The 10,227-nt window shown below is 41.1% G+C and overlaps 1 protein-coding gene across 5 annotated transcripts in view; it reads right to left on the bottom strand.

The window, feature by feature from the left end:
• Positions 1-815: 815 nt before the first annotated feature.
• The window catches only part of LOC115588075 (disco-interacting protein 2 homolog A), a 103,478-nt gene continuing 94,066 nt past the window's right edge, over positions 816-10,227 (bottom strand). For all 5 annotated transcript variants that reach the window (XM_030428378.1, XM_030428379.1, XM_030428380.1 and 2 more), the window contains 13 exons: positions 9,395-9,512; positions 9,160-9,281; positions 8,920-9,031; positions 8,697-8,806; positions 7,826-7,956; positions 7,537-7,705; positions 7,066-7,236; positions 4,066-4,127; positions 3,898-3,955; positions 3,717-3,791; positions 3,250-3,424; positions 3,033-3,156; positions 816-2,826 (listed from right to left, as the gene is read on the bottom strand). In XM_030428378.1, coding sequence (XP_030284238.1) covers positions 2,574-2,826; positions 3,033-3,156; positions 3,250-3,424; positions 3,717-3,791; positions 3,898-3,955; positions 4,066-4,127; positions 7,066-7,236; positions 7,537-7,705; positions 7,826-7,956; positions 8,697-8,806; positions 8,920-9,031; positions 9,160-9,281; positions 9,395-9,512 — 1,680 coding nt within the window. In that variant the 3' untranslated portion in view covers positions 816-2,573. The remainder of the gene's footprint in view (positions 2,827-3,032; positions 3,157-3,249; positions 3,425-3,716; positions 3,792-3,897; positions 3,956-4,065; positions 4,128-7,065; positions 7,237-7,536; positions 7,706-7,825; positions 7,957-8,696; positions 8,807-8,919; positions 9,032-9,159; positions 9,282-9,394; positions 9,513-10,227) is intronic.

Raw genomic sequence — 10,227 nt, 5'->3', positions numbered from 1 at the left:
ATATATATATATATATATATATCTATATATATATATATATTTATATTATTATATATTTATATATTTATATATATACACACATAATGAGAGATAAAAGAGATAATTTCTAAACAATGAAGTTGACGAGGTAAAACATTAAATACATTGTCTTTTTACTATTTTCAATTATGCCAAAAAGGGGTAGCACTTTTTTACATTTTGGACTCTTCTGGACTGAAACTAAAAAGGTAGTTCTACATTTTTTAAGTAGTAATATTTTTTGTTCTTCAACGTATCATTATGAAATGAATGAAACCATCAGTGTTTACATGAGTTCCCTATAAAATTTGCTAACACAATATAGTTTTTAACAAAGGAAGGTTAGCTGGTGATCCCTGTGGACTAAAGCTGTATGAGCACCGCAGTTCCCTGACAGAAAGATCTCAAATCTGTAGCCCAGAAAGTTTGAGTTGTACGGCATCTGTAAAACGTTTATCACCTGTGAACCATAAATCACAAAAACTCAGTATTAGGTAGCAGAAATGTTATCGAATTAAACACTTAAGTACCCATTGTAAGCCAACTTCTTAACCTGCATGTTTACTTCTCAGTGTAGTTAAAAATGCCAAAAGAATTTAATACCTTCAACCTGAGCGGCAGCCGGAATATTGAACACAGCTGTGTGGGCGTCCATGTTTTTTACAATTAGCTGAAACTAAACTGAAATGTGTTCACTGGGGCCTCATACATGAGCATTACAAATATATAAACCTTAAAAAAACGTAAATGTTAAGAGAAAGGCCACCTGGATGTTCAGTTTCCAGTGAGGACAACCATTTCATGTTAAAAGCGCTTTTTTATTCATTAAGAAATCATGTTATGAAAATAATGACAACTAACCATATATCAGACAAATGTATCTTTCCATATGTTAACAACAAAAGTTTTCTTGGGAGGATCTGCGCAGTCACCAGAGCAGAACTGTCTTCTCCTTGTGCTCGGAGTGTGCTTCATCTCACCCTGGAAGTGGCCAGTTCCCACCATCCTTTCATACTAAAAAAATGTTTACAAGGCTTTTCAGGTCTCTTCCCATTGTCCACACGTGAGAATACATTTCAAACTATTTTTGTCTGTGAGGGAGAAGTTCGCATATATACCAGATTCAGTCTTTGCGTTACGCTGCCTGTCGCCTCTGTCTATTAATAATTTACACAAAACCTGTACATACTTACAGCAGGCTGGAGCCTGTTTCTGAAGGGATGTGCACATAGAAAAAAGAAGCAACATACAGTGAAGTGATTCTTTAAAAGGTGGGGGGTTATGGTGTAACAAGCATATTAGACACTTGCTTCATATGTTACATCAACTAACGTCTTTCAACTCTCAGTCAACCTTTTGGCACTCGAGATGAGGCTTTAACATTCTGCATCGAACCCATATTGACTTTTGCTAAAACACACATTCAACACAAGTGACACTAGAGACAGACATCATTAAAAATATTTATGGAATAAGTGTGAGTTTGTAATGGCTGATGTTAGGATCAAGTATAATCATCTTAAATCAAGACTTTGGGTGCAACAAGAGCAGGATTTACCAAACCTAACCTCCCTCTGCATATTCCCTCTCCATCCAACAGCTGAGAAACTTCACAAAATTAAGTCCAACAGGAGCTAGGATAGGAAGAGGCTTCTGAAAAAACATTTAAGGCTTAATTCATAACATTTGGCACGTTGCTGACAGGAAGCAACAGTAATATTCCTCGCCACCTCACGACCCTTAAATGATCGGCACTTACTGTCTGCTCTCATTCAAGTCTTTCGCTTCACTCATATTGCATTTCAGGTAAAACGATAACTATATTACACATTTTAGATTTAGAAAGGAACGAGATTGCGTCAAACCACAACGTTATTTCTAAGGTTTTGTTGTTACTGTCACTACAAACTAAAGCACTACTGCTGGAATGAACAACAAATAACGCTAACCGCCTCTCCTTAAACGCTGATCTGAAACATAAAAACCAGGATCGACGGACGACATCTGAAGAGCTGCTCCTACACGTGTACTGACAATGTACGACTTTTTCTATGAAAATCGTATGACCTGCGACGGCACAGGAGGCTCCGCGAACGTGGATCCAGAGTTGGGGTACTAGCGTCCTTCCTGTTCTATGGCACACATGTACAGAAACTAACATTCACAATTTCGAAGACTGATAAAGTAAATTATGTAAATGGCACAGTGTAGGATTATACCTTAATCACCTGCTGGACTGCTATTGGGTGTCCTGGGTTAGCATACATATAAAACTCTCTTCAACAAAACCAGAATGCCCTTTAAAACATCATTTGTAGAGGTGAGAAATCACAGGGAGGAACAGACATGAGGTTTGTGTTCATCTTAATTCTCTTGGAATTTCTCTCCATTTTGCAATGAAGTTTTGCATCCATGTTTCGTATTTCCACTCCGTGAGCTGAAAGAAGAGCTCGCTTTCGGGCCTGCGTCAAATACGAGCCCCACATTTACTGTCCAGCTGTCTCCTGTTGTGTGATGGGCCACATGGAGGGGTAAACCCTCCCGCAGCAGGGCCCTCACATGTTGTAAGCCACATATATGGGGTCCAGCTGGTCGGCCAGGAATCCGTCTCTGAGGTGCATGCGTTGCTTCTCCCCTCGGGAGTTGATGGGGATGACGCCGGGGTCGACCACCACCACCACCCCTACGATGAGGTAGTGCTCCTCTAGGACGACGTTGGTGACCAGGGCCACCAGGTCCAGGGCCTCCTGCTCCGATCCCTCCAGCTCCACAACCACCACCAGGAGGTTTGTCCATGTGAACACGGCACTGGAGGGAGGAAGATGAACAGAAGGGAGGAAAAATGGAAGGGGTGATGAATAAAAAGTAAGAAGAGTCAAGTTAGGAGTCAGATATAATGTTGCCCAACTGTATTTCGAAATTAAAATGGATGTCATATTATGACAACATCATGAATATTTTAAACACGGAACAGTGTTAAAAGTAGTGACCTATAATTAATGTTCATCTCTCACCATTCAGCTATGCTCTTGTGAGAACGGATAACAGAGGTCTCGATGTCGATTGGGTGATACCTCATTCCCCTCAGCTCCAGAGTCTCGTCAAGAGAGCCGACCACATAGAGGGCGTCATGGCGCTCTGACACACACATACACACAGCGTTACAGTTATATCTGATAACATTAGGAAATAAAGAGTGATGAGGTAAAAATATCTTTAGTCCATTCTCACCTCCACTGGCGTCAGTGAGCTCCGTGCGCCGCAGGAAGCCCAGGTAGCCCGTCCTCGCCCACATGGTCTGGGTGTCGCCGAAGCTGAGCTTGGTGTTGAAGTGGTCGGCATGCAGCGCCTCCTCACCGTACACTGTGTAGTAGCCTGTGGCGTTGTGAGGACTGCTCACCCAGACCTATCACACACAGTTGTGACAGGTGGTAACTGTTACACAGGTGATCAAATACATCTGTTGCTATTTTGGTGATTTTTTATTTTCCCCGGGGTTGGCCAAGTTTTGACCGGACCTACTCTGCCTCTGATGGGCTATTACTTGTTGCATTCGTTAGATTAGACAGGAGGAGTGAGACTGGTTAGGTTAGGCCAATCAGAGATAGAGTAAGCATCTGAATAAAAAGTAACTTAAGTTCTTAATTAAACAATTTCAAATGAAACAAGTCTGCTCTGAAGAACTTAGATAACGTTACCTCTCCTAGATGGGAGTCTCCCAGGGGTCCTTTAGTCTCTGTGTTGGCAATGATCACCTTCACACCTGGGAGGATCTGCAACAGCAGACAGCCATTTGTCAAAAAAACACAATAGATTTAGAAAAGACCTAACATCACAGTTGTTTGTAGTGTTTTAGTGTGTGCTATCGTGATTCCGTACCTTCCCTGACTCCATAAGTGGCAAGCTGTGTGGCGACCCTCTCTCCACCAGGCGGACCCTGAAGAAAATGCAAGTAACAAAGACAAAATGACCAAATACATTTTTAAATTCAATTTTCCAACGTATGTTTACGTATGTTAAAAGAGTGAAGTAATCAGAACACTATACCTGTCATGTCGTAGAGCTCTCATGTCCACATAAACAGTGGTGGGGTCAGGTCCAGCTGTGCCCTGGAGAAACACCAGCAGAGACATGAGTGAGTAATGTTAACTCTTACAGTACAGACATTAATGCAGCCTGAGTGGAGGGGAGGTGGAAGCTGCTTATGAAACGACTGTTGACAAAGCAGGGGGGCGGTGGGGGGGCAGCCAGAAGCCAACCAGCCAGGCTACAAGAGTTAGGACTTTGGCCAAACTCAACCATGTCGTCACAGACACTGTTAACAACCTGCAGAGTTAAGTTCACCTGCTCTGATGCTTAAGTGTAAGAAGGCCGGAAAAAAGTTACAGTGCCAGTTGCAAGAAGGAATTACAAATGAGCTGTGGTTTCTTTCCTTCAAATATTTATCTTCTGCAACAGAAAAACTGTCAAAAAAATTCCAGAGGAGCATCATTTGTTTGGATTAGACATCTATATCTCTGCTGTTCTAACCAAACCATTTCTCAGGTCCTGATTCTTGTTGTCAGATATCGATTCGTTCTGCTCTGGGATTTGTCATCGTTACTGTCGTAAGACAAGCCACAACAGATTATATTTCCCATCACTCATTTACCAGTTTACAGCCAGAGCACAAGCTAGCAAGGAGTTGCTGTATGGTCATCTGTGAGGACAAAGCCAAACACAGAGAAAGAGCTGACTGAGTTTAAAGAGCCACACAGAGGTTTCAGGAGAAGAGTATTTTGGAGCATTTCAGACTCAAGCCAGAGATTAATTTTTGCCATAATTCTGTACACTTTTCTCAGGTTTGATGAAAGTGCTTTTAAAGTTTTAAAGCTACAGCGTGACCCAAATCTAGATTGTTTTATGAGCATGGCAGCAGAACTACTTAAGGACTGTTTGATCCCATCATGTTACTGAACACCAATTTGTGTTTTTTATTTTTTGCTATTTGTTTTAAGTTCTTTTCAATGGAGAGGTAGAATAATGGTTCAATCAAAGAGATTATAAAAATAAAAAGAATAAAACTAAAGTCAGTGACCTGTTTTAAAAATGTCTCTTAATCACTGCTCAGTTAAAACATTGCTTATATATTATGTTGGATCACAATATACAGCTGAAGAGTCAACAGTGTAGTGTAGTGTTTAATACTGTGGGGCCTGATTACAAAATAAATGAAAAACAAAACAGTTCTAGGAGGAAAACAAATAAAGGACAAAATAAAGGGGATAAAGGAGGCGAGCCGGAGTGTTTCAGACAGAGGGGGAATACAGAGCTGCAGCACTGGACAGTATGAGAAAACTGATTTGTTTTTGAGCATTGATGCATGTAAACCTACTCTAGTAGTGACCCAAAATAAAAATATGAACATGAAAATGAACAGAATATGTCTCCTTGCTGTTTTCAAATACATTTCTTTAATACATTTCCATGAAACTTCCAGCTGGTTTCTGTCCAACTTCAAAATTATCAAAATTATTCTTTTTCATTGTCGGAAAATAGCAGAATATTGTAATCAAATAATGTTGGAGTCATTTTCAAGAAATTTTGAGGTGATTATTAGTTAGATTATCATTAGTTGAAAACGTTACTTGGTAATTACCGACTACTTATGACAATTCCAGACCAATTTCCAGATTTCATGATACAAGTAACTAATTAATCAATTATTCTATCTGCTGCAACTGACACAAAAAAACCAAGTGGTTTGTTGTAAATGAAAGTTAAGAACAACACTAATACTGTCCTTTCACTCGTAAAAAAACACACAACACAAACCTGTGGAAATGATTCCTCTATTTAAGCGTTTGTAGCATTGATGTTCTTTCGTGTTTTTGTCACATTATTTTGTGTTTTTGCTGTTCATGTTTCATGCTGTTTGGGCCTTTGCTTTCTGTGGTTATCTTTGTGCATAAAATGACTTTTGTTTTTGCTTGTAATGTGTATTGAGGTGAGGTTCCCCCTGAATTAATCTGATCACGGCAGAGGTCATGCTGCTAGCTCATGGTCAAATGTAGTAGCACATCACATGGAACACAAATATATCATAAAGCAATAAGGAGCCGCTCCACACAGGTGAGACTCTACAGCTGAAATAAATAGCGCTCATGTAAAGCCGAAGCTCGTCAGAGAAAAAGAAAACCAAGAGGAAAAAAACGGTGAATTGAGGTTAAGCAAGTTCAAAATTCATGCAAGATACACACAAACACATGAACACACAGACTCACACATATACACACACGCACATTAAGACCCAGCGGCAGCCCAATGAGCAAACAGCGACTCTTATCCTACAGTTACCTGCTCAGCCAGTTTCCCTAACCTGTTGGGCTGACAGGACAGGGCAGGACAGATAAATAAAGATATATATGTTTATATACGTGGACACACATGCACGCACGCACACAAACACATTCACCAAGGATAGAACGACCAACGGCCACGAGAGGACAGAAAAATGATGTACAGTCAAACTGAGAAGCAACTCAGAGAATGGTGTTAAAAAATCCTTACATCTCTGAAATATGAAGCTTTACATGTTCCTGTAACCTCAAATTAGTTGATTAAAGAACTACAATGTTTGTTTTTATTTCCCTTCAGCTCCATTTAGTTTATCAGTTAAATGTAAGATTTTCACTGGTTCATTTTTGTCAGCTACAATACTTCTGATTCAGGATGTGTGCAGCAACAGAAAACTCAGAGGCTAAAGATTATGAGTAACTATTGTTTTTACCCTGCTTTACCCTGTTTCTGATTTAACAAGCAAGAAAAAGAAACACATTAGAGTCAAATACACAAGGTATTAATTTATTTTATCAGCTGAATAGAGGTAAAGGAAAAAAAAGTTACCAACTAATTGGAGGTCAACAGCAAAGTCTATGTTTTTCAAGGATCTGAATCGTTGCATAGATTCATATCCAGCCTCTCGCCTTGAATATTGACCACAATAGTATCAGACCTCTCCAACCCTCCTCATCCCCTGCTTAATTTCGTCCTTCGCCAGCTGCTTACCTGCAAACAGATCGCCACATTCACCCTGCAGCCGAAAGTAGTGCTAACGGCTCGAGGTGAAAGCCCCAAGTCCTTGAAGATCTTTGAGAAGGACTGAGTGAGTGCTATGCGGGGCCTCTCCTCTGCGACCACCATGCATGTTCGCACGCAAGACAGGTTCACATTTCGCAGCTGGAGGTGGAAGATAGAAGTGTTGGATCAGAAAGGGCAAATTTTGTGAAAGCACACAAAAAACACAGCTTCGTGTAAGAGGAATTTAGTGGTTACATTTTCATGTGTTTGTATGAGATCCCAATCTCAAGTGCTGCAGACTAATCAGCACACAGACACAGAGAACTGAAGTGTTTCGCCCCTGAGTACCCTGACTCGATAATCACTTTTCTGTGGCAATGGCACCGTAGGGAAAAGGAGTAATTAAAGAAAACTCAAATTTTGTGGAAGAAAATGCTGCAGCTGAAGAGACAAACTGACCCGCAGTGCTTCTGTCTGTGACCCCAGGCCCTTGGTGCACATCTCCATGACTGAATACGAGCAGAAGGTGACGCGCACTTTGTACTGGCTGACTGCTGCGAGCCACAGGGACGCGTTGCTCTCCAGCTCCAGAGGAGGAACCAGGATTGACTGGTGACCAGAGTACACACTGAAACCAGAAACATGCAAACAAAAAGAAAGACATGAAGGAAAAAGAAGACTCCACTAGAAAATAGGAGAAAGTTTATTCCCTGTTTTTTTTCCTGCTTGTCATCTTGGTCAGGTTTACCTGCACAGGCACCAGAGAGCGAAGCCGAGGCCGCAGTAAGGATCTAGACAGATGGCAATCTGTCGGGAGGGGTAGAGCTCACACTGCAGTTTGATGGAGCGACACAAGGCACTGGTTGCAGCGTGAGACATCTGAAGTAGGTGGGAGGACACAAGGAGACATGGACGATGCATCAAAACTGGATCCTGGAGTCAAATTCAACTCAAGAACTACCTCTTCAATATTTCTCATTAGCAGTGTGTGGATGTTAACATGTGTGGCCCAGTAAAATAAACCCATTTTTGGATAACTTTCAGTCAGACTATGGACTTAAATGTACTTGCATTTACTCAACTAAACATTTTGTTTTGCGTTTCCTTCCTAGATCCCCTCCACGCATGTATTAAGGCCTACATAAAATGATTTACGGATGTGTCTTAGATGGTTTGTTGCAGGAAAAATGACCACATTACCATTACCACTTTATAATCCTTAAAACATCTCAGACAAGTTTAACTTCTGAATACAAGATGTTTCCTCTTTCACTGTTAAGTCAATTCTAAGTGTACGCTTACTTGAGGATTGGCTCCAAATTGTTTGAGTCACAAAACATGCCTTGAAGGCCCACCCCTTAAAACCAGATTTTCAATTACCTCAGAGGAAATTAAAACTTTCATCAATCAATGTGAAAACTGCCTTCTAGTGTCAGACTCTGCACATACATCATTCTACACAGTGAAGCTCAAACAGTCAACTGTAGGAACAAGAGGAACTACATATTTGGACCAGAGAGAGACTTAAAGATTCATAAACAGGCACAAAGAGAGACTGCAGGCATCGTTACATGTACCCAGATGATTCATGTCTGTGTGTACTTCAACATTGAACATACTTTGACCCCTGCTAAAATGCCCGTCGTGGACACACTGAAATCCAGGTAAGCTAACATCTCCGGAGTCGGGGGTTTGTACATCTGAGGACTCTTCTTCCTGGGGAGGTCATCTGGAGGAAGAACAGAGGCAGAGTTATTAAAGCAGCCATGGAAATCACAGACCATCTCCTTTCTTACTTAATATCTACATGTGAATACTGTTGAGTATGCGTGTATAACTCACCTGTGTCCAGCACCATGGGCCAGCTCTTTATGTCCACGGCAGCAGCTGCCTCTTTGGATTTCAGCAGCTTCATTATTGCTTGAGTGGTGAGGATGCACACTGACTTACTGACCTTTAACACAGAGACATACAGTGTTACCACGTACAGTATATGTTATATTACAATTTGCTGTCAGAAAGAAAAACTCCCCTCATGGAGCGGTTTACTTTAATCAATGTAATAACTGTGCTCTCTGTCACCTCAACAATCATCTTGACGGTGGGCAGCGTGGTCGCCAGGTTCTGGGGGTGCGGTGGTCTGACAGTGACGGGCACACAGCCGGCGTACAGGCAGCCGTAGAAGGTGGCAATCAGGTCGATTCCTGTTCAATAACAGTAGAATAACCCAACAACAATGTAAAGAGTCTCAGTCTTAATAGACAGAATTCAAAACTGAAGACATAGCTGTGACAAGAAGCCCAGCAGTGCCTCTTACCCGGTGGGTAGACGAGTGCTACGTGGTCTCCAGTGTTGAGGCGTCCCATCAGCGCTGCAGCCACTCGCTCTGCCCGCTTGTGCAGCTGCAGACAGGAAGCTGTGCTAGCCACCGTGCCCTGAGGAGCAAAACATACACACATCCATCAACAATGCATGTATTATATAATGGCTGTAAATGGTACAAGTTCATCCATATGATCAAGTTTTTCACTTTAACTGGCTGCAACCATTAATCGATTAGTTATCAGTTATTAAGTGAATCACCAACTATTTTGATTAACGATTAAACGGTCTGATTGATTCTTTTTTTATTTTATTTATTTGTTATTCTCTGGTTACAGCTTCTTTTTTTTGTGATTAACAGCTTTTATTGATTTCTTTTAAAACATTACAATGCAATATACTTAACATCACAATTACTTAACCCCCCCTCCCCTAACCCCACAAACCTGTTGTCACTACCCACACAGTCAGCCTTGGTTGTTAACACAAATACATTTTATGCAATAGGCAGAGAAAACAAGGGGAAAGCAAAAAAAAAAACAAAAACAAAAAGATGAAAATAAAAATAACAAATAAATAAATACATTGGTAGACCCTATCAACCTTCCTCTGCAGCAGGAGTCCAGACATGAACACAGTTCAAATATGCGTATTCCCCCCACATAGATTTATACAGCCATCACCTCGCTCAACACTCTCGCATGGTACATCCCAGGTCATTAGTCCTCTAGAGAGGTCAGGTATTTGCCCCACTTTTCAGCATACACACTCATTCTTCCCGACCGTTTGTATGACATTTTTTCGAAAGCTGCAACTCTTGCCATCTCT

The sequence above is a fragment of the Sparus aurata genome, chromosome 9 (assembly GCF_900880675.1).
Source record: "Sparus aurata chromosome 9, fSpaAur1.1, whole genome shotgun sequence".
Taxonomy (NCBI): domain Eukaryota; kingdom Metazoa; phylum Chordata; class Actinopteri; order Spariformes; family Sparidae; genus Sparus; species Sparus aurata.
This window is presented reverse-complemented; position numbering and strand designations above follow the sequence as displayed.